General features: G+C 45.6%; 1 protein-coding gene across 3 annotated transcripts in view; it reads left to right on the top strand.

Annotated features, from left to right (window-relative positions):
- Positions 1-27,971, top strand: part of LOC119455800 (meiotic recombination protein REC8 homolog) — a 92,593-nt gene that overhangs the window by 38,740 nt on the left and 25,882 nt on the right. The window contains exons 9-13 of one of the 3 annotated variants that reach the window (XM_049669328.1): positions 2,517-2,818; positions 7,575-7,726; positions 10,339-10,399; positions 15,370-15,465; positions 21,821-21,891. In XM_049669328.1, coding sequence (XP_049525285.1) covers positions 2,517-2,818; positions 7,575-7,726; positions 10,339-10,399; positions 15,370-15,465; positions 21,821-21,891 — 682 coding nt within the window. Of the gene's footprint in view, positions 1-2,516; positions 2,819-7,574; positions 7,727-10,338; positions 10,400-15,369; positions 15,466-21,790; positions 21,892-27,971 lie in introns of all 3 variants that reach the window. The other 2 variants (XM_037717270.2, XM_037717269.2) reach the window with 2 other exon arrangements.

Here is a 27,971-nt window from a genome sequence, read left to right as displayed (position 1 = left end):
CCTGCGCCACAACACTAATTTCGAATGAAGTCATTAAATTTAGCAGGGTGTGCATGTTCAGTGGCAACCACACACCCATTGACGCACGTGCATTGTCTAGTGCTTAGCCCTGCAATCCCAGCCTAAGCAATCCGTTTCAGCATCGACGTCCTTGGAGTGTGGGTGTGTTAGGTGGCATAATTGCACCTAGGCCACAAGAAAATGAAAACTGTTTTGTGCTATACAATGCATTATGAATGTTTTATATGAGGGTTGCGCGTTTTCGTAAACGCCGACGAGCTAAAGATGATTTGGACTGGTGCTCATTTCATTCGTGGGGCGGTGGGGAAGGAAAGCCATGCTGAATGAATAAGGTTGTGTAGTCTGCCGAGTGTGTAGCTCATCAATTTCGTTATACATTTTAGCACTCGCTTTTGCGCCATATTAGTACATCTGCATTGACTAATGCGCGAACACTGTGCATGTCACATAATAAATCTATTTTGCATGTGTGGTATGCTGGCAAACGACCTTTCCCCATGAAACTTCTCGCCCACAAATATTCAATGGAAACTGCAGTCATCACTCAAGTTTGCGCTCAAGCTACATTATTTTCTGCATGGCCACACACAAGCCAAGGATGTAATTTTTGAATTTAGTCACCCTTAGCAGTCTTATTTAGTCAACCTTGGCCTGAATAATCGACTTATTCAAAATATTGGTCGGGGACACAGATCAGAAACCCTGTGAACATTTTTATCCTTTTATTGTTTTAAAGATATCTTAGTTTTTTGTTATTTTTTGACAGCAAGCGATGTGAAATACTGGCCAACCTGCAATGACCAGGGAAGTAACTTTACATTTATTCTGCAATATTTTGCAATCTTAATTGAAGGTCGTGAAGAATTAATAATTACCAAAGGGCACCACACGAACTGCATTCACTGTATCTTGATGAGTGTGTCTTCATGGTGGTCAATGCGAGTATTTCTTGTTCGTTGGGCACGAATACATATAATTAGCTAACTTTATAAATTTACGTAGAGGTCAATGTAGAAGTTTTGGAGGATGTCGAGCAATGGCCGATAACAGCATTTAAAGCAACCTAGGATTCGTGAATACTTTTTTTAACAGCGAAGCTGTTTAAGCCAGCCATAATTTGTGGTGCGTATCAAGAAACTACCAAGAAAGAAAATTAAATAAACTTTCTTGCCAAGGCAGGATTCGAACCCACGTACCCCCGGTCCCAAGGCGAGCGTCGTGACTACTAGGCTATACAGCCACGCTTGCAGAACATGCATTTATGCGAACCATATGATTGCGTTCGAGCGTCGTCGTCTTCGTCCACAGCTGGCGCGTTTGTACGCCATGGTTCCGTGACGTCACCCTCGTCGCTCTTGATTGGTCATTCATCTCGCGGCATGCAGCACTTGCCGCAGAATTGGGTCCGAGACCCATTTTGCGCGGCACGCCGCAAAATCCCCAATTCCTGCCGCCTTTGCCGCTAGCGTGGCCGTACCCTTACAGTCCGCTGCAAAGTTTAATAAAGAACACCTTTTCTTCATCTGCTTGTATTTCACTGATATTGACCTTTACCGAGCTGCTCCAAAGTGCCAAATTTGCTGCTTCCAGAGCTGCTCCAAAACTTCCTTGGTCGCTTCCATCCCTGTGTGGTGAAGACCTCCGCTAAGGCACAGATGAGCAAAGTGGGCGATGGCACTGCCCCCATGCCACTGCAGTGTGGTACCTTTTCTGGGGCCGTATTCTGAAACGATCCACTTCGGCAATACTATCGCCTTGGCCACACCTCCGCCAACGGCGCGCGTTGATTGGCTGTTTTAGCGAAACCGGAAAAGAAATAGTGCCATCTAACAGTTCCGGTCTACGTCAAATTGTCGTCACGGTGTTGTTGGGTGCTCCCGTAATAAACGTCTGCGTAGTACTGTGGGCAGTGCACTCAAAAACAACACACTCTAGCCACTCTGCACCCGCACGGTGCATTTTCTCGTGTGTTGTGAAGCGTTCGAGAGTGCGTGTTGATGGTGCATGCTGATGTCACGGATAAGCAGCAGGTTAAATTACTGAACGTGACTATCGCCTAGGTGATAGTATCAGTGAAGTGGTTCGTTTCAGAATACAGCCTCTGATGACCAATGGGGAGCTTTGAGCTTCATTTTTCTGTTTCGATAATCAACCTCCTATGGTGAAATCAACGGATATAGCGTTTTCAAAAACAACTTAATCAATCTAAACTCATTTGATATTTCTCTTTAGTGTCCCTTTAACACGAAATAAAAGTTTTTTTTCCGGGTTTTATTATACATAATATTCAAGACTGATTAGGCCCACATCCTGAGGCTGTGTAATTGGGGGTCTGAAATTAGAAAGCACAAAATGAGTTCATACGAACAAAGATGTAGAACGTTTCTTGCACAGGTTACATAACTACATTCAGATATATAATGTTAAATAGTTCTAGGAACATACCAGCAAGAGGACCAAAGTGTAACCTGAAAAATAATGACTGTCTCTTCTAGGGCTGAAAGCAGGACACCCCCTCTTCCTCGGACGGATCGTCACAGCAGCCAGTCACCGAGACCGGAAGAGCCTGCTGTGGGGGAGCCGATTGAGGCCAGTGACGCAGGGCCGACTGAGCCGCCAGCCGTAGCCGAGCCGGAACGGAGGACGGCCGAGGACGAGTTGGAGGAGGCCGTGCCCGTTGTTTCCGAGGGCGAGCTGCCCACGGCTGCTATCGCTCCTCCAGTCCAGCCAGACGTCGATGCTGCAGCACAGCCTCCGCGGGCACCGAGCCCTGCAGTGGCTCCCGTCCCAAGACCAAGTTAGTTCGCAAGCCACACAGCACAGTACAGCGTAACATGTCATTGACAGTGCGGATGTGGGACAAAAAAAGGGACAGCACAGAGTCAGTGTTGTCCACCTCTTGTCTTTGCCACGACTGTTTGCCACATTATGTCATCATGCCAGCAAGCCCAACTATCAACCATTTTGCAGTACAGCATTATTAACACAGGCAGCAGAGCCATCTCAATGACATTATGAATAATGGCATTATGGAGATAGTTTTACTTCATAAGTCCAAGCCAAACGAAGGGAATTCGGAAAAACGTGGAAACTTGAGATTAACAGTAGCCGAACTGGGAAAGCATCAGCTTGTGGCCAGCATTCTGACAAGGAGGCTCATCTTCGTCAGGACAACTGCTTTTCTTGCACAACTGTTTAAAGCCCCTTCTCCCATAATCGGCTGAGGATCCTAAGTGGTTATAGGCTGGATGAGGGAAGGACTTAAACCTCGATATAACGAAGTCGGTAACATTGGCAGTTGGCTTTGTTATAGTGAAATTTAATGTTTAATGCAACTAAGTACAGTTTCTGATAGAGTTTTCTTACATGGAAGGGGCCGCAAAAGTTTCTGAATTACTTGGCAATCAGAAAAAACATTTGAATGAGAAAGGAAATGTCATTTTGTTGAAATTGAGAGTCGGCGACGAAACACACGGTTTCATCTCGTGTCAATGATATCTTCACTTCGGCGGTACTGTAGTCCCTTAATATCTTTTTCTGGTCACGAAACTCCCGCCTCAGTTTAATATGGAGCCAGCGCCTTCCACTAGGGGCGCCATAGTAAAAGAAAGGCCGCCTAGCCGAGCGGCGTTACTTTTTCTTCTCTGGTCACGTTTCTTTTAGACTTTGCAGCTTTTTTTAGACTTTATTTACATTCTATTTTGTCGTAGCACTTACAGCATCAAAACTTGAACATCTGAGAGTCTTTTCTAACCGAAATCAAGGCACGTACAAAAAGTAAACAATCTCAAAGTCAGCTGGCGACTCCATGTGTCGGCAGACCACGCGCATAGAATTCTTTTTACCGAGAAATCTGTCGTTAGTTGGCCCAACTGGCTTTGATTAAAAACTTTTATGCGCTGTACAAAGAATAAGACATTAGCGGCGTGGCGTTGCCAGTAAATGACAACCTGGTCATGTGCTGTTACCGAATTCCGATTGCACTCGAGCCATTCAGGCGATGGTGACAGATTCTAATCGCACGTACCATGAACTGTTCTAGAACGTCAGAATTAGTTTGGAAAAGGTACATCGGCAGATCGTAGCCGTGTATGAAATGCTTGCTTCAAGGAAAGTATTGCCATTTTCACGTATCACAAGCTTTGCTAGTTTTCGTGTGTATTATTCCAAGTGGGCGACAAAGTTTTCAAACCTGATTTTCGTTGCCCAATATACCCTGTAAAAACATTAACGGATTCGTAGGCCCGACTGACTCACCACTACGCTTATTAATCTCTAATTCGCACGAACAGAGTGACGAGGATTGGCGGTCTGTTGCACTCAGTACCATACCTCCTTGGCGAACGGCGACATACAATAGTATTTAAATTGTGAGCTTTACTTGAAGCAAATGTAGAATCCAGTGGTGCCACTCACGAAGAGAGATTTGGATCAATTTTTGGAGCAGGAAAATCTCAATTTTGGAGCAGTTTAGAGCACCTTTACATACATTTCGGAGCACTTTGGAGCAAATAAATGCACACTGCTAGACATACACAAGCTATTTTTCAACACTTAAAATACACAAGCAATGCTGCACTCGCTGCAAATACAAAGGGAAATTTAAAATTGAGTCTTAATTTCAATGAAAAGAACAAACCTGTTGTATTTGTTTATTGCAAATAGATGCTGAGATGTTGGCTTCTACATATTGTGAAGCTTTTCGTTGACAGCTCAGTGACGACTTTCTGCTGACTCTTTGAAAAGTAACGCAGCAAGATGTCTAGCTGTTGGACATGTTGTTCTGGCTTTGGCGTTTCATCAGTTTGGATTGTGTAGTAAACATCCGGCCAGCCAACCTCCTCTAGGACATTTCGCCTGAAGTAGGGACCTAGTCCATCCAATATTATGTGGCCTTTGTTCGACTGCATGAGAACTTTTCAGCAATCCTCGAGTCGGGAAACATTGCTGGAAATGTTTTGGTTGCTGTCTCTGCATAGGTAAAAGGTATTGCCTTCACAGCTAAAGAAATGGCAAACAAAGCTTCCGCCTTTGCGACATTGTCGTTCAATGAACATGATGCTGTTGCCTTCCCAGCAAAGTTCAGTGTTGCTTGGACTGTTTTCGGCCTCACCAACTTGCCATGAGTACCACGGTGCTGCTCTACAGCTTTCAGGTGCATTTTTGAACATGCGTGTCTCTTGACAGCAGACGTTCCATGTTGCGCACATGAAATCACGACATTGCACAGGACACACTTGGCTTCTGAATTTTTTGGGCCTGCCTGGCACCACAGCTTGATGGGATTGAAATTGCTGTCAGTTTCTTGATACTGAAGGATTGAAGGTCGTGAGCCGAGCTGCATACATAACAGAACAAAGCAAGTTGTTACATACCTTAAAATGTGAATCGGAAGTTATAAATAACCGAAGCAGACGACAGATAAGCAAAAGTGTAGAATCAGCCACACAGGTGACAATAGATTTCATGCGGGAAAACGTGTTACCACGAACGAATTAAGAATTGCGGATATACATCGCATCCACGGGATCGATCAACCCATCGGACGACCTGCTAATACATCAGAGTGGTGCCTCACCAGCACCACAAAACTCGCCACGCTCGAAGGCCCGGGACTTAGGTCGAGCGCCTCTATAACTGCGATGCACCGTCTCTACTAGCGGTGACATTAGACGCACCTTATCTCAAAAACAGGGTGTACGCGAGAAGGTGCGGAGAGGTGAGGGAACAAGCGCCGCTCCATCGAAAATAGCACCAGCGTAACGTCTGCGCTCTGACACGCAGTACGCGACTCGATGACACAGGGCTTTGCTTTGCTATCGCTTAACTGCCGATGCGGTACAAGATAGCACGACATGATTGGCCCTTTTTCGGTAACCCACTAGTTTGATACTTGCGATACGCGCCTTCCGTTTATCATCAGATAAGATTTGCACTTTGCTTCCCATACTGAAGCCCGGTTTCGTACTATCTAAAACGGGTGCTGCTTTCCCGCTATTTACGATCGCGATGTGATCCTACAAAACATAAAACATCAGAAAACAGCGCGTCAACGAAGTTGCAGAAGCAGGCCATAGCCGGCGAGCTCGCTGCCGGCAACGTGCTTGCACATCGGAATACGCCTCTTCATGTCGGCGCGCTGTACCAATAGGAGGGCCGCACGCAACGCGAACTCCGTTATACCGGCTTCTGAATTTTATTTTGTTTGCACTTTTACGGTGCGGTCATAACAGAAAGACAGGAATGGAAAAGCGAAACTATGAACTTTTGAATGCTGCCAAAATGGCAGCGCACGGAGACTGGAAAGTCGAGAGACACTTCTGTTGTGAACTTACGTGTCTTGCGCGATTTTGATCTTCTTTCTCGTCGTCTCTGCTGACACTATTTTTTTTAGCACTTTAAACACGTGTTAAGCTAAACCGTTTTGATACAGCGTGGATTAGGCATTGAAGATGCCGAAGTGAGTAGTTTCCAAAAATCAATATATTTTTAATCACCCCTTTAAAGACGTATTGGAAAGAAAAGACTTACCTTCATTGCATCGGTGCAAGCTGTCCTTTCCGAAGTTGTCTCTGAAGGATATGAATTAGCACGGTGCCGCGCGGTCAAGACAACCAACCAAACAACAAAAGAAGTGTGTATGAGCCCGCGACGGCCCCGCGTGCAGCGCCTCATCTCTGGCCCGTGCCTTTCCTCATTCATTTCTATTGCGCCGCCAGTGGGCACCTTCAGTTTTATATTAAAAAGTGCAGCAGCTACACGGCCATGCGATTAGAAAACTTCAAGCAGCAAACAAAAATATAGATAACAGCGAGCTCTATTTATTAAAAGCCGCTTCAGTGAAACTAGCGGTTCTTTGGAGGCGCTGTTCAAACACGTCACGCATGTCTGCAGACCACTATGGCTGCTCACATTTTGCGGGGTTGCTAATTTGGTGCACTTTGGCGCAAAATCGTCGTTTTCTTATCAGGATGGCGCAGGAAATGCTCTTCGGCGCATTTGGCGCAAGAGTGGAAGCACTGAGAATCACACACGCACGCGTGCGCACGCACACACACACATACAAATAAAAAGTATGCATCCAAACTTACAGCCCACACCGGCCGCATCTGCAGTCTCGCCGGGTTTAACACGGAGAAAGGTGTCCTCTCAGCTGCGCTGGCGCCGCAGCGCTGCGGCTTCATGCGACATATCAAGCTCTCCCACAGAGTGACGGCGGAGTTTCGTGACATGTATTGAGGGACTATGGCAGTATGAAGCAAAGCCAGCCATGCCTTCACGTCCACTCCGCTCCCATGGCTGATTGTGTGGAAGACACTATGAACACGAAATGTGGGGGAGACATCATACAATGCCACACCGTATGAGCTCGCTCAGTCTTTCCGCACGTGTAATGTTACCTCTAAAACAGGGTGCACAAGCTGAATATGCGCTGGGCCACGTTGACAGCCATGTGCAGCCACGTCCATGCTTTTGCCACTGTATGTTTAGGTTGTCGCCTACTGTAGAGAGAGTTTACACGTGACTGTAGCTTGACCGTGCTGTGTCTGCAGGGAGGCGCCGGGTGCCCAGGTCACCACCGTCTGGGGAGCCAGCGCGCCGCCGCCGCCGCCGCACTCGTGTCATCATCGATGAGGAGACGGAGATCGACATGGAGACCCTGCGGCAGAACCTCCATGACAGCGTTGCTGCGCCTCCTGCGCTGGTGGGCAGGCGCCATCGTCGTTCAACCAACTTTTAAAAAATGTTGAAGAGAAAGCCTAAAAGGACGTCCTGAGGGCCCATTTGGTGCATACTTGGCATAGTTAGTGAGCGCAAGAAACAGACACAGCACATAGAAAAGGGATTGATACGGGACCGTGTCCATCCCTTTCATGCCATGTCTGTTTATTTTTTTTTTTTGGCTTCATTAACTATGTCACATTTCGAAAAGAAAGTTTAGATTTGGAATAGACTCTGACTTCCCTATTCAAATACTTATGGAACTGAGACGCGGTCTTAGTAACAGCCATATGTGAAGACAAAAGACAATCAAATTAAAGGACCTAATGTTCCAAAAATGCACAATGGGCTATGAGGGATGGAGTAGGAGGAGGGGTCTCCAGAATAATTATGATCACCTAGTGTTCTTAATGTGCATCCAAAGCGCAGTACACGATCGTTTTCGAATTCCACCCCTATCAAAATGTGGCCCTGTGGCTGGGAGTCGAACCCGCGACCTAATGCTGTGTAGCAGAATGTCATAGTCACTTAGTCACCGTGGCATGCTCAACATATACAGTGGAACCCCGTTGATACGTTCCTCGCTTCTACGTTTTCCCAGCTGCTATGTCGCGTTTTTGATAAATCCCATTGACTTCTATGTATTATATTGACCTTGATACGTCGCTCATCTGTAATATTTCTGCATTTTATGTTGCGTTTCAACGTGGTGGTCACGTAAATATAGCGGTGCAGCCAGCTTGTGCATTGCAACAAGCAACTGACACATTGCAACAATTGACCGAAGTTTGCAGTTAGCAACCAAAGTTTCAAGTATGAGACCAGAGTTTTGCAGTGAGTGACCACATGCAATAAGAGCCAAAGTTGCACAAGCCGGGTGCTGCACATGTGCACAAAGCAGTTGGCGAAGCACCCGAAGCAAAGTGTGCATCAGTTGAAGCCTACTGGGAACCACGCACAACAGCTCAGATCCACCGAATGCCTGCAAAGGTCTTATATGCATTGCATAATCACTGGTTCTCTTAAGTCAGCTTCGCTGCAATGGAGCCGTGTTATGTGGTGAAGCTTAAGCAAAATATTTCGGTCAAGCATATCAAGAACTGAAAGGGGCCACTGTCACGAAACATTGTCATCATCATCATCCTATATTTATGTCCACCGCAGGACGAAGGCCTCTCCCTGTGATCTTCAATTACCCCTGTCTTGCGCTAGCTGATACCAACTTGCGCTTGCAAATTTCCTTATTTCATCACCTCACCTAGTTTTCTGCCGTCCTCAACTGCGCTTCCCTTCTCCTGGTATCCATTCTGTAACTCTAATGGTCCACCAGTAATCCATTCTACATTAATTATTTTAATTTAATGTACTATGAAGCCAAGGAAAGCATAGAAGAAATTAACTGCGAAACATTGTCCATGTCCCTTAATTATACATGCGCGCACGCACCGTCCTCGGTCGCAATATGAGAGTTAAGACATCTAATTTAAACTGTACTGGCAGCCATTCAGAGCTGTTTCTGACATAGCTGTGGCGATTGGTGACTTTCCTCAGTTACATTTTCCCGGCTGTTACATTTTTTATTTTTTTTCGTGCTACCTTGAAAAACGTATCAATAGGGTTTTACTGTACTATAAAGCCAAGGAAAGCAGAGAATAAATTAACTGCGCAAAATGTGGAAATAACGAGACAAATTGCCTCCACTTTTTCTTTTTTATTATTTCGGTGTTTCATCAAAGTAAAACATGACTTCACCTATGCTTTCCTGGCTTCATTGTCTTGTCTGTTGTAGTTAATAAATATAAATATACCCGCCATCGTTGCTTCGTGGCTATGGTGTTGGGCTGCTAAGCACGAGGTCGCGGGATCAAATCCCGGCCACGGCGGTCGCACTTCGACACCCATGTACTTAGATTTAGGTGTGGGTTAAAGAACCCCAAGTGGTCCAAATTATTCCGGAGTCCTCCCCCACTGCGGAGTGTCTCGTAATCAGATCATGGTGTTTGCTATGTAAAATCCCATAATTTGATAAATAGAAATATAGCCTCTTAGTTCATTTGATTCTTCTTTGCTTATAGACAAACTATTGTTAGACCACTGCTGAAGTTATTTTAATGAGGGATGGAGTTACATTAGGGTGAGAAAACGAAATTCTAGTGACGATTGAAAGAATATTTAGGGCAGCAAGTTTTTTCGTGATAGCAGTTAGTAAATTTCAAAAAAATTTAGATAAAATAGGTAGGTAATAATAAATAGATAAATATAGGCAGGCAAATTTAGAAAAATATTGAAGCACAGATTTCAAAGTTTCGTAGGTCTGCAGCAAAAGCAGTTTTGTAAACTGTATCTGTTCCATCGTCCAAGGCATACATATAATGTGTTCATAGCTTACGTGAAGATGGTACATGAAAGTTGTGTAAGGTCTTTTCACAGATTATTGGTATACTTATTAGAGTGGTACATAGTAGGCCAATTTTGCTTAGTTTAGATTCCCCATTAGAAGTTTACGAAAGCATGAAAACTTTTATTTCAGTTGCAAACTCAATGCTTAATTTGCTATTGTTTTTTTAATTTCACGTGTCGATGCTTGTGATGCAGGATCGCGTGAGGCCGTCCGCAGCGCACGATGTAGAGATGCTCTTTCGCCAGCCCGGCCGTCGTACGTATGAGCATCAAGCTGTTGTGTAGCGCTGATTTAACTTTTGTCAAATGTTCTCTTTAAACCACTGTAGTATTTTTTTTGACAGCTCATCCTTGACTTTGTGGTTTTGAGGTGTGCCTGTGCCTTGCCTCGCTGCACTTTCCTGGCCAAGTCTTTTTTATGTAGCGATAGCTTCTTCATTTTATTTAATTTTTTTTTTCAGCTACATTGGACTGTACTCAATGACCCAAGTCGTCTACGATCTTGGGCCACTAGGTATTGCTAAGTGCCCATTCTTGGCCAATCCTCCCGAATGGATGTGCCAAGGTGGCCCGTGGCTGTTGTGTTTATAAAGGAAGGTACACTGTGTCATGGTATCATTTGGCATTGTGGTTAGCAGCAAGGTTGCCCATAAGGCTTTGCGATTCACGGATAGCATGAGGATATGCAGCACCATTCCCCCAGGAAAGCTCTTGCTGACTTCAACAATTATCTTCGATGGTTTCCACAACTTTTGTGTCATAGCAATAGCACGTATAAAAAAATTGTATGCGACCAAACAACGCTGACTTTCAGCTATTAAATACATCTATAGAATCGTCTTGCTCATTTTTTTGTCACTTCAGTATGTGAAGGAGTTGTCATGTTTTTTTCGCTCGACTCGTTATTGTTCCTTAATTTTCATTTTTCTGTTCTAGATTATCCTGGTAATGTTCTAACACCATTTGTTTAATGAATTAGAACAAACTGTAAGCATACATAACACAAAATTGACCGGACTAGTTGGCTCCATAGCTGTCACAGCATGGGATCACTGATATAGAGTCTACATGGAATCCAGGGTAATTGTTGTATGAGTGTCTGCAACAGCAAACCAAAATGTCTGTGGTCATAACCAGAGGTGGGCAAATGCCCTCATTTTTGGTTTTCCTGTGCTCCACCTCACAATGCAAGTCGAGTCCTCCCCTCACCCTCATGTGAAAAAGGCTACCATCCTTCTCTTAGGCTTTGGTTTGCTACATTTTCAAATAAACAATTTACTCATCCCATTAGGTTATTTTACAAATATGATTGTCTGCCATGCCATTCCAATTGTCGAAGCGTGCCACACTGCTTTGCTTATAGGCGCACTGACTAAACCTAAGGATTACGCCATGTCCAATTCTCGCAAAGTAACCATGCACCTACCACTTTTTTTTTTTTTTTCGCTTTTTTCCCCCCTTGTTGCTTATTTATTATTACTAGCAGAAAAAGCACTTTCTGAATGTGGGAGTCATATGACGAAACAAGGCACTGTCCGACATTTTCGCTGCCACTAGGGTGAGCTGCGTATTGTAATTCTTAGCTGCATGCATGCGCAATCCAGGATGTCCTTGTGACAGCCTTGGACAGTCACGTTTGATTGCCAGGCACACTGGAGAATAAACATCGTTTACTACACCAATGCGGGGATTGTGCTGAGATTCTTAGTATAGTCTAATGAGGATAACCTGTTACAAGCAAGCACTCTTGAAAACATGGTGCATCCAAGCACGCTCGTTGCCTATGAAGCAAGTGCGCTGTTCGGTGTGCATGAGAATCTGCTAACTACTGGTTTTATACAGTAGTATTTACCGTCAAAGGTACGATAGAAAACTAAACAAAACACTGTTTGGCACGACTGAACAAAACACTCTGGCACTACTGATGGAAGAGAAATAGGGTCCGGATTTGTTCGCAATTTTGCGGCACCATGGCTACCACTTCGTTACGACCTTGCTCACTATCACTTTTTTTCAGCCGTTCAGGCATCCACGAGTAACGTGTGCACGCGAAGTTTGGGACTCCAAGTAAATATAGCGTGCTGAGCAATGCCCAGAACTCATAATTGCTTGCGCTTGCCAGTTTTGCTTGTGCATTCAAACATAATCGAAGAGCAACTTCACTCAACGCACGCATTGTTGAGAAAAATGCAAACAGGCACTATCTTGACGTGTTGGATGGGCAGCTGTGAAAAAACCACCAGTTAGCAAAGTTAGATTCACTCTTTCAGGAACTAGACACTTGAATTGGTAAGAATACTTAGTAAATACTATACTGTCAAACTTGGATGTGACGAAATTGAAACAAAGTTCGCAGTTTTCGAATAAAGACTAGCATAGATGGTGCAAAAACAAAATGCAACAAATGCCAATCCTGGTTAACCTACCTCTCAAAAGAACTGCGTGATTTTTGCTTGCTGTTTCCACGCAAAGGATGCCGTTACGCGGCGCTTCAATGAAACTACAGTTAAACCTGCATATAACGAATTCCTGGATATAACGAAGTTTTTCTATTCCCCGCCATTACTCCGTAGAAGCACATGTATTTGAGACCTACGTAACGAAGTGGCAGCGGGAGACCCCCTCGAAATAACGAATTTTCCCCGCTGACATCCTGTAGATTTCACCCCAAATTTTGTCAGTTTTGCACGAGCAGCAATCGGAAACACCGTCTCCGCCGCGACGGAATGCGAAGCGGCAGTGTCATGCTTGGCGCGCTTGAATTCACAGCGTCTGCGAGGGGAGAGCGAGCGCGCGTGTGCGAGGCGGGCCTGCATCCCTCGACCCGGCGATCTTGCCGTCGCGGGCGTCACCTTTCCCCCTCCCTTCATTCAAACCTGATCCTGCCGCTTGCTGCAGCTGGCCTAGCCCGCCAAGCCAGCACTCTCGTTTTCCGGTTGATGTTGCCGAAGAAAAAAAAAACTTTTTCAACGCGATGGCAGCGCCACTCTTTGGTTACTGAGCAAGCCTCTGTGCTTCACTAACCTGGCACTAGGTGACAGTACACGACGCCATCGTGTCGCTCGCTCTTCGTTTCCGACACCTCGCAATTGTGTGAAACGACACACGTCCACACATCCAGTACCTGGTGTGACATTCCAAGGACGAGTGTTTCGACCAAGAAACGCAAGACCTTGTCTGCAGTTCGCTTTGAAGATAAGCCTGCGCGGGTGCACACTTTTTCCACATCGCAGATCGCTTTCAAGATACGGCGGCTGCCACCGAAGTAAACGCCTCCCTTTCTCGCCTCCTCCGCCGTGCCTAGCGAGGAAGCGCGCTTCTGCCCAACCCCCACTTCACCCTCGCCTCGCATACGGCGACGATGTTGCCGTGCTTGGACTTTACACAGAACCTCAAAGCGACGTCCACGGTAACGGCACAAATGTGCTTCCGCGCTGTTACTACTCCCGACGGCGACAGCGATTTCGCACCCCCTACCGGCAGCTTCTCCGTGTTACCGGGAACTTATCTCGAAGGCCATGCTTTTGTGCGCGGCAATTGGCAACAGCTGTACGAGCAGGAAATACGTCATGGTGGCCATGTTCTAAGTTCACTATCGCTCGCAACTGTCGTCCGGGCGTCGCAACTCGAGAATCGAACGTCTGCGCACACGAGATTTTGCCGATTTTGTGCCTGTGCGTGTAGAACAAGAAAAATAGCACGCACTAATTGTTTGGCGGGCAATGAGCGACTACGGCTTAAGTGGTCAGCCAATACGTGGGGTTCAATGGGGGCTGGGTGGGGGAATCTTCGCGACTACGTTTAAACCGCAATTACGCATTAAGTGGCTACGTATTAACGAGGCTTGACTGTACTATCCTTACTTCGTATAGCTGTCTGCTAATTTGCTGTCGCAATCGATGCTTTGTCTTTCGGGGGAAACTGGGACTTTTTTGTTCATCGCAACTTTAGTGTATTGGGAGTAAATCTTGAGCGATAGTACATACGTTAAGCGTTTCTTTTTCGAATTTTAGTTCCGAACCTGCATATAATGAAATCCTCTTTATAAAGAAATTTTTAGGGAATTTTTCAATTTCGTTATATCCAAGTTTAACTGTAAATCATCCAAGGCTGCCTCGTCATCCTGCGAGTCGACGTGACAGCTCAAAACGTCCACAACCTCTCTCGCGGTAGGCAGCGCAAACAGTGCATCTGCCTCTGTCGTGCTGTTGATGGAGTGGCAGCATGCTTAGGAGCGGACTTGTTTCCGTCTGTGCCGAACATCAGGCTGTGGGGCGAGCGCCCAGTGGTGAGGCGAGTTTGTAGCTGAAAGGTATGCAGTTATTTTCTTCAAGGTGGGCTGTCTGGACTAGCCTGAACAATCGTTTTATGAAGTGCTTTCCAGTTCCATTTGTTTGGGCCTTATTTTGCATTGGTGGAAATTTAGCTCTGTTGCAGAGAGGCCGTGTTCCTGCTGTTAAAGGGTGGTGCATTGTCAGACTTCACAACATCTGGTAAACTGAAAAAGGGTGAAAGTTTGGTCGACTGCACCAGCTCTCTAGACTGGGAAGCGCGAGTGTTCATGTGTGATGACAAGTAGGTGTTCGCCCGACTGAGGGGGCCCATGTAGGTCGACAGCGACTTCCGACCAGGGTTGCCGTGGAAGGGGGTTCATGGTGAGGGGTTCCTGGGGGGATTTTTCGTCACGGTCTTGGCATGGAATACATGTCTGGACTATCTTCTATCTTGGCATACAGTGAGCGTTCATTTACGCAAGCCAAATTTTGGTGTGCAGCAGTTTCGTTTTCACAATGCCCCGGTGATCAATGTGCGCAAATAGACAGCCTGCAAGTGAAGAGGTCTTGGCACGAGAAATCCTGTGCCGTGAAGGATGTCATTTTGCACACGCAGTTAGTTTTTTACCTTTGTGAGCTGAATGTTGTCGTTTTGGTCGCTTGAAGAGATGAACTGTTTTGTTGTTTTCTATTTTGTTGTTTGCATTGTTTTTTATTGCAGAGTTTTAGAGTGTGAACTTGATTTTCAGTTATATTCAAGTAAGCAAATAGCCAGCTCTCAAGCTATCAGTAAATTCTAATTCATTTCTTCAAACGCACCAAACCTTCATAAAATCACTTCAGAAAATAAGTCAGTTCTATGAAAATATTTTTATTTTTCTGTAGTTAAGATAACTCCTGACATGAAAGCTTCCGCTAAATTGAAAGTCAATTGAGTCAGTGGCTTCTGCAGGGCTGCTTTCCGACCGCCTGCTTGTACCATGGCAGCGAGTCCGGATATTGCCGGAACCAAATGACGATGAGCCATCCACGATCACTGAAGAAATGGGTGAGTTCATGTTTCTCTAGGAAGCAACGGGCACTGCTATTAATGTGCCGGTAAACATGGCAAATTTCGCTTGGGGTACCAGTACAGTCAAACTCTTTTGATTCCACTTATTCCACCTTCACGGGACCACCAGAATTAATTTAATTATCCAGCGGATCAAACTAAAACAAGAAGCAGGAAATGCATTATTTGGCAGTATTTACCGCATCTAATGAGCACCCACTTTTATATTTTCAAAGTGGATAACAATGTGTGCACAACTCTTACGCCTTCCTGATTTTATAATAAGGAAAAAGTACCATATTGATTCATGGTATTGGTCCAAGTATTTCTGTAGTGTATTTGGCTGTAAGCTCCGTAAACCTATAAGTAAGAAAATAAATAACTGCAAGTCACGATCCATATGTGAATTCCAGAGGCAAAAGTACAGCGTCCTGCACCGTTATACTAACAACTGTAAAAGATGATTTTGGCTTTGAAGCTACCTTTTATTCTCCCTCAAATTGCACAGCAAGGGCACGTTCTTTTTATTGCGATAGCAATTATATGGACACTTCAACCGGATTTCTGCCGTCGGCGTCGCCGTGAGGTTCCCTATAGATAAAATCTTCGCCGCGTGCCGTATGCCCGAGCGGAAGCGTGCGGGGACGCGCGCTATCACGGAGAGCGAACGCACTCAATCTCCCACGCGCAAGCAAGGAAGCGGGAAGCCAGCACCGCACTCGTCGCTCGCTCGCACCGTCTCTTATCTCCACACGGCTCTGACCTTTATGCGCCGTGCATTCGCCGCTCAGTTTTCGTTGAAGCGATAGACCGCACGTACCTTTGCCGCTGCGGCGTATCCGCTTGCTGCCAGAGTTTTGACGGTCGTTGTCTGCAGTCATTCAGTGTGATCTATTCATGTTTGTTTGTGCGCGCTCACACCACGCTTGTTCATTCAGTTAGTAATAGTCGAGCCACATTTTCCAACGCACGCTACACAAGCAATGCTGCCCGGATCGGCAGTGCAGCGCTACAGGTGTGTCCCTTCGCACGCGCTGCCCACGGGAAGCGCTTCTCATCAACACCACCGTTTCACACGCGCCTTCTTGTGGTCATCGAGTCTCTCTTCATGTCGGTCTACTTACGCCGCAGCACACCTGCTTACTTAATCAGCTCATGTTTACTACAATTCATATTGCTACCAAAGCCGCTCACCTTCATATGACATTGCTGTGTTGCTATCGCATTCATTGCTTCGCCCTTAGGGCGAAACTGTGACATTTTTTTCTCACATTGCTCACTAAAACACCGATTGTCATGTTTGCAAAGTGCTACAATTGTCTACCTTTATTTAGCTTGCCTCGTGTTTGAAAGTTGGTCAAGTAGAGCTAAGTAACTGTAGTACTAATGCAACACAGAAGTGAGAGCAATTGCATTGTCATGCCCGTTTTCTCTACCGCAGTTTATTATTCTGCAATCACCAAATTGTCCAGTGCTTATGTTGACAGCTGGTTGGAATGATGCCCTGCTTTAAGGCAATGCACGCTCTATTGCTAAGACCTCATTCTCTGTCACCCTCACATGCCGAGTCTTTGTAAAAGTAAACCTGCTGCATCACCAAGCTGTTTAAGTGTGTGTCGAGGTACTCTCAGGACTTGTGCTTCACTGGCTGTGCACCTGTCTCGGGGTTTTGAGGGTGCACACATTTTAATGTTTGGCATGGTACATTGACATTAGGATAGAGCAGTCAGACTTATGTGCCTTTTAAATTGTGAAAAGTGATCGCAGTGACTACCTCGTTATTGTCAGTGGTATGCATTTCAGGACAGGACGCAAGTCTTGTACACTGCCACTGGGATAGGACAGTCACACTTACCAATTACCATGGACTAAAATGATCATAAATTTCAAGCATTGGTTTTCTGTCTTCCAATTACTCTTAATAAACATGACACATGAAGGTTTATGCCATGTGTCAAAAATACTTTGCTGAAGATGTTCCTGTGAGTGGACTGTCGTTGTGATAGCAACTGTATAGCCACTCCAGGTGAATTTTTCCCGTCGCCGTTTGTTCTATATAAATTCCAAGTGCAATAAGAGAGGACTACACACCATGTGCAGCGGGTTTGAGGGTGAGCTGAGAAGGATGGAGGCTTGATGCGGGCCATCCTGCCGTGCGCTTTATTTTAGAGGTCATGTGATCGATTGTATGCTAGGGGGACCGGCTGTAGCTGAGCATGGCCATCTACGTGGACGAGCCCATGTGCTGCCTGCGTGCCGTATCTCGGAGATATCAGTGACGAGTGAGGGCATAGAGCTAGTATAACGAACTCTAAGGGGAAAGCTCCCCTTCCCACCGTACATTTAATAAGCAACTGCAAGGGCGCTGCCTAATGTGATGCTTTCCAGCTGCTCAGACGCGTCCTGCCAAATATAAGCTCAAGCTACGAATAATAGGGAGTTTTAGTATAGCGGAAAACAGCAAACGCAAGAATTTAGCGTTAATGTTGCGTGCTGCAAACTGCACAGAACGTAAACGTAGCCAGAACTCTTGCATACGTATGCTATTTCTGGAATATAGCGTTCAACGCTAACACACGCAAGGGATTCCGTACATAGAGAACGATGGCGGCGCCTGTTGAAGCGAGAGCTGTCCACTTCAGATCTATCGAGTCGTCGACCTGCACTGTTCGGCTTATACGTTCCCCACTAATGCTTGTGTTTGCTTTAGATTTGTGTGATGATGCTTCGACAGCGACGTACAGGTTACAAATGGGCGTTGTTTTCGATATACGTTTTCGATTAGCGGCAGAGTAGGCTTAACGAGAGGGTTTGCTCATGTTTGCTGTATCCGCCTCGAGATGGTGCCCTAAGTGTATTTGCGTTAGCGTTATCGTTTTGCTCCGTTCCGCTATTCTAAAACACTGCCTTGTACCGCGGAGTGCAGCCTTTCTTTACGTTAGTGTTGCGTCGCACGCCAACGTAAGCATTTTCCACTATACTAAAACTCCCTAACAGCATGCACAGCATGATTCTATGACTTAGGTGTAGCAAGACAGATTCATGGTACTTAAAGCTCTGAGTGACCAATAGGTATAGATGACAAGGCGCGATCGAAATGAAACACGTGATCTTGGAAGTCACTGGAACTTTGAAAATATTGCAACCCCTTTTCTCTTTGTCGCCGAGTGGCCAGTTGCCGTCACATCATCAAGTCCCTCCTTGAATGGTCCGTGTCACCTTGAAGTGGACACGGGTGTAGATGAAGCAATCAGTCGCAGTCGCCACGCATGCCAGTGATTGATGTGGATTGTTTCTGTATTTTGTGTCATTTAGGACATTAAAGCTTTAATGCAATCAATGAAGCGAGAAGAAATGCCCAGGAGATAAGTTTTAGGGTGCGGCAACTGCTAAGAGTCCAGCAAACCACTTTTGAGGATACCAATTTGCCGATATCTGTTTTGCTGAAAATCGTTTTGCACTCCAAAATGGAAACGGCGACAGCAAGCGCAGTGGTGGAACAGCTGCGCCAGTTTTGCCAAACTGCACCAAGAGAGGTAGTTTGCGCCATCCTGCCCCAAAGGAACATCTTAGTGGAAAATTGTGCCAAGCCTGCACCAAATGACGTACAAGAACAAAAATATCCGTGCGTTGCTGCTGCCTTGGTATTGAAAACCTAAAGTACGTCGTCATTGTCATCATAATCCTGGAAGTCGCTGGAGTGGCCACAGTTATAGCCGATGCTGTTGGTTCTCAATTTACTGTTTTCGCGTTTCTACTTCTATTTCCCTTTGGCTTAAGTTGCAGTGTACTGTCGCTGTACTGCTGTTTTGCTTGTGCCGTTCGTGCTGCAGTTCGGTATTCTTCTAAAGCGTGGCACGGAGCTGACTCGAGGAAGATGCTGGATCAAAAAGAAGCTTGGGATAATATCCAGTCGCAGATTGATTAGCGCAGCTCTTGGTGGTGTGACTTTAAGAACTTCTCGTAATACATCTATTCAACTGCTGACATAATGCAATCCTGCACGAACGAAAGAGCGAATTCTGTAGTTTTAATTTAATCAGCTTTCAGATGTTTCACGGCACAGTAATGCAAAACAAATTGTGCACATTACAAGAGACACCTGGACGTCTCCACGCGAACATCAATTTAGTCACGTGCCTCCTCGGGTGTGGTCTTCTTGACATGCCCTTGAAGTTCCGCAAACTTTTTTTTTTTTTTTCTCATTTAAAGCTGGCCAAATGCACAACGCAAGTCTAAATTGTAGAAGCGGCCTTATGGCATGATATACGCACATGGAAAGTAATTATATTTAATATTATTGAAACTAGTTTCGTAATTTTTTAGCCCGAATGCCTCATGATGCACCTAAAGCAGGCTCCGTTATATTTATGGACTATTATATGTGGCATACAGATGTATTTGGAGACTGCACCAAATCAGATTTTTGCCTGCACCAGAAGCTCAAATGGCTGTTGCACCACTGCAAGCGCCGTGTCATATAATTGTGCAGGATAATGTGGGTCACACTCACACACGACACATTGCTTTGAGAGGCAAGCATTTCTACGCAGGAAGTGTTGGGAGAACGGCTCATGGGGAATTGTGCACTGCTTGTGTCATTCACCGCAAGTCGCAGCTGTGACGCAATGTTTTTTTTTTCCATGACGAGTATCATTCACGGTAGTGTTTTGTTTTTACTGCAATTTAAAACAATGTGTAGCAGTGTTTACTCTTAAGTGAGCTAAAAGAGGTTGTGTGGAACATGAGTGGGTTTGGTTTAGTGTGCAGTTTTCATAGCGCAACTGTGGCAACTACTATTTATTCTTCACTGCTGCAATTGTATTGAAACATGAAGAGCTCTTCACACTTTCTGCAGTGTGTCGAGCAGCTATGAGTAAATGTCAATGTTTTTGATGAGCGCGAGATGCACGCTGGCCAGCAACGTACAAATGCTTGAAACATTGCCAGTGAATCTTAAAGTAAGCACAGTGTTGAGCAATTTAGTGCCTACCTGTTCTCTTTTCGCAACGAACACATCCATATCAGAGTTTGGAGAGGTTGGCAAGTAGATTAGTTCGAGCGGCCATCCTATTGCCCTTATCGCTTCATGGGATTTGGCTGTCAGTTAACGATCCTGCATACCTTCAGCATGCATCGTAGATACAGCATATCTGACCTTTTAATCAAAGGATGAAGAACCGCGTTGATTTGTATTGTCTAACACTTTGCTATTGCGATCACTGCATCGCCTTTCGAGGGAAACCGCAACTTGTTTCCTTTGAATATATTCTGAATTTTCCAAGTTAAATTTATTTGATTATATTGTGTTTTCCATATTTCTTACTGTTTGTACGGTGCCGTGTTGCGGCCTGTCTTCTAGAGAAGGTGTGGCTAGTCGAGCTGCTGTCCCACAGCTTTTTTCCCGCCATCCCCACCACCTATGTGCGTAAAAGCACTTTCGTGGTGAAATATCAGATGCTCTACTCTGCTCTACTTAATAGCGTTGTAAACCACAAAAAGTCACTGCAATGATTTCCTTATTTTTGTCGGCGTTGTGTGCTTTGCATGACAGAAAGCCTCTTGCACAGACCAACTTGCCTCTGGTTTGTTCAACTGAAAGACTGCAGGTTTCCTCTTTGTACAGAGCTTGTGTGCTCTCTGTGTGGCCCTTTCATCAATGTAGACAATAAGCAGGAATGTCAGTTATGCTGTATTAGTGGACTACAATTGCACGATAGCAAAGTGACCACTCTTACCATGAGAGGGGGTTATGTCAGCCAGAAAAGATGCAAAAATGAATTACAAGTGGCAATGCCACCCTGAAGTTGTCGCACCATGACGTCATAGCTTCTGACGGTGTCTATACTGCAATCTACTTGTTTATCATTAATGATCGAGTAAATGTAAAGGACGTAAAAGAGTAAAAGACAACCTAACAAGTCTATAGAACTTTCCCGGTGCCAAAGTTGCCCAAATATGAGAGAATACTTTGAAATCTTTGCCGTCACACTGATGTACAGGTGCCAACATTTCAGAGTGAAATTCAAGAACGAGAAGTATGGGCTTTCTCTTTTTTTTTTTTTTTTTTCTCCACTAGTAAGCAACATAATATATCTTATCAAATTAATGTAGGTATGATCGAGTGCTGAAAATAATACTTTACCATTTTTTACTCAACTGGTTTAGTGTTGATCTTTTTCCTGTCCCTAAGGCTTTGTTCACAAGCAGTTACTTTGCAAATTTTGCCCTCATAGCTGCACAGATGCATTTGGCATTATGGCTAGGTTTGCAGATGAGCTGACACAAACCGAGCGAGTGACGTCCTGTTTCTGTTGTGCAGTTCCTGAGCCTGAGCCAGTTCCTGAGCCAGAGCCTGAGCCAGTTCCTGAGCCAGTTCCAGAGCCAGTTCATGAGCCTGAGGCCGAATTGGTTGAAGAACAGGTGAATGCAATTTCTAGGTTTTTATGCCAGGGGAACAGTGCGAAGACTAGACACAAATTTCACTCGCAGCACTGACTATCAACTTGCAGTTAATATTGCAACAACCGAAATATGTCATCTCACATTAAATGTGACGGCTGCGAAATGCAGCTTGTCATATTACCATGTCTATCCCTGTGCAGTAAACTTACGTCTGGGGGTGTTGTTTCCATACACCATCACTGACTCTTGGGATCTCCAGATTAGTGAGGCAGTCGCGCCACACTTCGCTCCGTTTACAACGTGCCGCACGAGACAGATTGTCTGCGCCAGCCAATAGATCTTGAAATGAAAATACATACAAAGCTGCGCTCAAATTTCGCATTATGGAGTATGGTAATCGTCAGTGAACTTTTTTCTTGTTATTTGTTCACCAATTGTTGTTTTGAGAATAGCCTATCTTCTTTCTAGTCTATTTTCTTCTTTTATGTATGTTCTTTTTAGCTGAGATCAGGTGTTTCATTTTCTTTCCGCACTACTGTCTGTATTGCTAGCATTTTATGAGTGCTGTATTTTGCTCTATCACTAGTTATTTTTTTCCTTTTGCAGTGCAGTATGAGCTTAAGGGTATATTTATAAATGCAAAAACACTGGTTAAACCCAAGATGTTCTGGTTGCGGCAGTTAGAATCATTACTTGGTAATCATTGTTCTGTTGTGCCTTAAACTGTGTTCTATGTTTATCCTATTGCTTCACCATAATATGTTCCCATCTAGTCGACATTTGTACCTTGCTGCATTTCTTAACTCCAAGCATTCTTTGCCTCTTCTATTGACTTTGCGATAGGTAAGTATATATCTATCTTGCATGGTTGGTAGTGCCGGTTGACAGTACTGAGTAGGAAACAGAGCACTACAGATAGCACAGAAGATGTCAAATGTATTGTCATTTCATTGTTATCATGCCACTGTCATCATTGATCTCACCACCACCTTGGTCATGCCTCTGTCACCTTGATGCCTTCGTCTTGCTATTATCGCAGATATACAGTAGAACCTCAGTGATACAATCCTGTTTCATATGATATCCCGGTGCCAACGTTTGCAATTGAAAATGCAAAAAAAAATTACCCAATACATGTTTTTTTTTTTTTTTAATGGCTAATACGTTCCCAGAAAAACATGATCTTTCTGCACTAACTTTCTGTATGTCGCCAAACTGCGATCATATGATACGTTTTCCGGCAGCTTGATGCCATGTAAAAAAGAAAGAACGAGGCATGTCCCATCGAGAGCAGAAGGCTACCGCAACACCTTCCCCGCTGCACTCTTCTACCCATCTCTCATGAAAATGTTGCCATGCACTTGGTTTCTTATTCCGTTACCAGGAAATTTCGTGGCTTGTTGCATGTTACCATTCACAGCTATGACCACTACCCCATTGCAATAAGCATCTTTACCATGGTAATCTGTTTCACAGTGCATGTGTTGCAGTGCCATTACAAGCGTACTGCATGCTTTTAATAGGCAATAACCCAAACGCACCGTCGTTCCCTACTGCAGATGGTGTGAAGTGAGCATTGTTGGGATCCGGTTCTGGAGTTCGTAGTTAGTCACACAAAGGGTTGCTTACCTACGCCGCCGGAGCGGCTAGAACTTGGTACAGTGGAACCTTGTTGCTACGGTCTTCACAGGAACCGGAAAATAAAGCATGTCCCCCCCATCCCAAAATCGTATCATCCGATGTATTATCCAACCAAATCGTATTATCAGGAAAAGAAAAAGAAATGTATCATCCCATAAAACACATTACGCAGAATCGTATCAGCTAGGTTCCACTGTAGCTGGCCTGAACTATACCAAGGCGTCACACTAAGCTAAGCAGACCCATGCTGTCATTCATTTCTATCACCGAGAGGTGCTTGTCGGCGAGGAGATGAGCTCGGGAGGTTGAAGGAAACACATTGGTTTATTTAACATATTTACAACCCACAACTGGCTGCATGGATATGTAGCACCCTCCATGTCTGAGCACTTTACATGTCTGATCACACTACAGTGGAACCTCGATACGATCACGGCTAATACGAATTTCTGGATGATACGAATTTTTCTGCGGTCCCGGCCGAGACCCATTACTTTGCAACGTGCTAGAAAACGGTTGTTACGAATCGATTTTCAACCCGCGTCGGTTGATACGAATAAACGCCGCCCCACCGACGGCCGCGAAAGAGAACAGCGCGCAGTCACGCGCTTTCTCCCTTTCTCTTTTGGTGCAGAGGCGCGGACGCGACGCCAGACAGCGCGGAGGCCGCGAATGGGTGCGAAGAGTTCGAAGTGGTGGCGCTTTTGTTGCTTTTGTGCTTTTCATCCTTTTCCGCGTGCCATCGGGCGGAGTGGCTGCCGTGCTTCGGGCCGCGTTCTTTTTTGCGCCATTTTGCCTAGTCGCAGCAAGCTATGTCTACCGAGATACGATCTCAGCTGATTCGCGCGGCCGTACGCCAAAGCACAGGAGCCTCCGGTGGCGCGTCTTCCGTCGGCTGCGTTATCGGTGCCGATGGCACAGGGCGATTGTGGGTTTCGCTGCTGGAGTCACACGGTGCAAGATAGCGCAGCACGTAATCCACCGTGCAAGGTTGCGCTCGTTCAGTCGGGTGCTCCTCCGCTTCTCCCGCTAATCGCCGTCGTATTTTTCTTGCTGTAGGAGCGCTTCCATATTCCGAAGGCGTGCTTCGTCCAAAGTTTATTCGCCAACGAGCGGCGATCCATCACTAACCTGGGAGTTCTCAGTAATCCGAATTCTTTGTGTCAAGTGAAGACGCCGGCGTGGTTTACAAAGCAGACAACTGCGGTTGCCATCTTGCCCCTGCCACAGCAGCAACCAATGGAGAGACGCCTTTCAGCACGGCAGCCAATCGGAGGCCCGCTTTTATCAGAGGGCCTGTGTGACTACGTATCGCAGACCCGCGCTTCTTTGGTGTTTGTGCGTTTGTTACAAGTTGGCGATGACGGACGAATTGAGAAGCGGAACGGCGAAACTTTGAGCTTTCGAACGATACCAAGATGGCGGCGCTCGGTGGCGGGAAATACGAGATATGGCTCCGTGAACTGCGGTGATTTTGCGCGATTTAAAGCTGTTTTCTCGCCCTGCGCACTGACGAATTAAACTTTTTCGGGCACTTTCAGTGCGTTTTCAGCCAAACCATTTTGATGCAGCGTAGGTTAGGCGTTGCAGATACCCAAACGCGTGGTTTTCAAAAATAAATTTTTCTCGCGATTTTCGCGATCTGATCCCCGCGTCCCGCCTTAATTTAGCGAGTTTTAATTGTTTCGATGATACGAATATTTTTCGTGACCCCGTGAGATTCGTATCATCGAGATTCCACTGTACACGTCAGAGCACCCAAGATCTACTGTTTAAGCCAGCGTCTACCCTACGTCACCAAACAAGGGAATCTAATGACCTTAATTCGTCCAATTGGAATGGTTGAACTGAATGGTCGAACTCCGCCCATGGTTGCACCACCTTGCTGGGCTCCGCCTCTGATGTACCTTCGCCACTGCATACGATGCAATTGGGAATCTGGAGTAAACTTTGTTCCCATGGAAGTTGTTGACGTTGACCCCTGGCAACAATTAGCGGGCTCTCCGTGACGGTCAGCTTGTAGCGATTTGAGGAGCCTGGCCTTGACTGACGCTCGTTACTGCTTCCACAGAATGCGGCAATTGCTGTCATCTCGAAGGGAGCTTCTTTTTTTGCTGGTAATCGTCAACGCCAGGCCCCGTCGTCGTCTAGGCGGGCATTGGTGAAGTGGTCGCTTCATGGAAGGCACCCAGAGAATGCCCATTGCTGTTTTGAGACAACAGTGTCATGTTTCACTCTGGTGGCATCGTATACCATGATGCCACCAGAGTGAAACAGCTCGATTTCATTTTAGTTTCCCATTGCCGTCTTAAAAAGACAATGCGCGTCACAGGTCGTCAGGGCCCCATGTGCTCAACACGCATTGCCCTATCGTGCCACAACGATTGTCACCGAGTGGGCAGGTCTAAACTTCCCGCCAAAATGCTCCGCCCAAAGAAGCTGCTGGCCCAGGCCAACTTCGTGGAGCACGAACGGAAGCTTGCTGAAGCCGCAAAAAGGACAACGCGGGTCACGGCTCGCCTGAGCCCCACCAGATCGGCGCGTTTCGGCGTTTCATGCTGCAATGATTGACTGAACGCTTCACATTACATAGACGTAAACGAAAGTTGAGTCTGGTGAATTTTTAGTGACTTCAGAACTTACGTTTTCCTGGTTAGTACATCTTTTCCTACGGTTTTATTTTTCCAGCACGTATGAACGATCTTCTACTGGACACACGTCACACGCATACAACTGCTCGCCTCAGACGGACATGTTGCACTATCTGCTAACACATTGTTCAAGCTGAAATTAGGATAGACAGACAGCTACTTACAAAATGCTTCATAGAACACGGATTCCCACAGTGGGCGGGATCTGCATATCCTTTTTTCCTTGCTTTTCATTGGAGCCGGGATGCCCCGCAGAAAGGACAGGTCATAAAAGTGGGCTGCGTAATATGACAGAAACTACAAACACTGAGTGATTCTATGTGAACGTTATCATGCCCTTCGATATTCAGTGCCAGTTTATGTTCTACGAGGTTCTTCTGCTGCTCTTTGTGAGTGGTGTCTGTCTGGAAATACTGGGAGCTGCCTTTTCTGTACGGCGTGGTCGCATGCTTATAGCACAATAAAACAAGGGACAGGTTGGTAGGGCGCAAGACAAGCCCAGAGGATATTTTACGACTAGTGGCAAGTTGTAATAGACCGATCCCACCGACCGATCTGCGCATGCGCCGGGTTTCCGGAAGTAGCACTGCCACCATCTTGGTTGTAGTCAACTGGTCAACCACACCACCGCAGTCCATGTTCGTTGAGTACTGTGCACGAGCTTCCCAGACATCTCTGTGACTCCACCACCGAGAAAAATTCGTCATGTATTTTAAGAAATTACATCGGCTGTTCATTGCAGCATGCGAGACAAACGTTGAAAAGTGCCAGCTGCTCTTTCATTTCGGTTGTTACCCACTGATTATGCGTTGAGTATCGTATTTGTTCGAGCTTTGTATGTAGTAAGCGGTTGTTCTGCATTACTATTTTTGCACATGTGCATCTCGGTGACTGCAACGTTATATTTGCTTAGCGACTGACATAATAGGATTTGTATACCTTTTGGAGACAGGTTTGAAATGCGGCGCCGAAACTTTCGTGCCCTAATGATGCTTACCTACATGGGTTTCGCGCACGACTTGCAGACTTCGGTAACAGCGATATCTAGAAGTTCTTAAGTAAGCTAGGCGGCTTTGGTAAAAGCGCTGAAAGCCAATCATTGCCAAGTCATCGATAGCCAATCAATAGCTAATCAATAATCAGTCAATAATCAATAAATTCCGGAAAATTCTGGGGATGACTTGGTAGTGCTCTGCCTAGCCCAAATACGTGGCCAATACCTTGCGATAGCCAATCAATAGCTAATTGATAACCGACAAATAATCATTAAATCTCGGGAAATGCTGGGGATGACTTGGTAGTGCTTAGCCTATCGATAGCCAATCAATAGCTAATCGATAATCAATAAATTCCGGTAAATGCTGGGGATGATTTGGTAGATCAGGGCCTAGCCCAAATATGTGGCCAATACCTTGCGATAACCAATCAATAGCTAATCAATGATCAATCAATAAATTCTGAGAAATACTCGGGATGACTTGGTAGTGCTTAACCTAGCCCAAATACGTGGCGAATACCTTGCGATAGCCAATCAATAGCTAATCGATCTAAAATCAATAAATTCCGGGAAATGCTTGGGATAACTTGGTAGTGCTTAGCCTAGCTCAAAAGCCAGGGCTAGCTAGGTGCCCATCAGCTCCGCTGTCTCTAGCATTGTGCCTCCATTGCAAGCTATGCTAACTTTTTTATTTGCATTCCAGCAAATGGTATGCTTGCTGCTTCAAAAACTCCAACTGTGAGGCGAGTGTCCCATCTTTTGTGCACGTGAATACGCGTCGCTCTCCATTATGAGGAGCCACGATATAC

Source organism: Dermacentor silvarum, chromosome 6 (genome assembly GCF_013339745.2).
Source record: "Dermacentor silvarum isolate Dsil-2018 chromosome 6, BIME_Dsil_1.4, whole genome shotgun sequence".
Taxonomy (NCBI): domain Eukaryota; kingdom Metazoa; phylum Arthropoda; class Arachnida; order Ixodida; family Ixodidae; genus Dermacentor; species Dermacentor silvarum.
The sequence above is the reverse complement of the archived record's forward strand: the minus strand, read 5'-3'. Positions and strand labels throughout refer to the sequence as shown.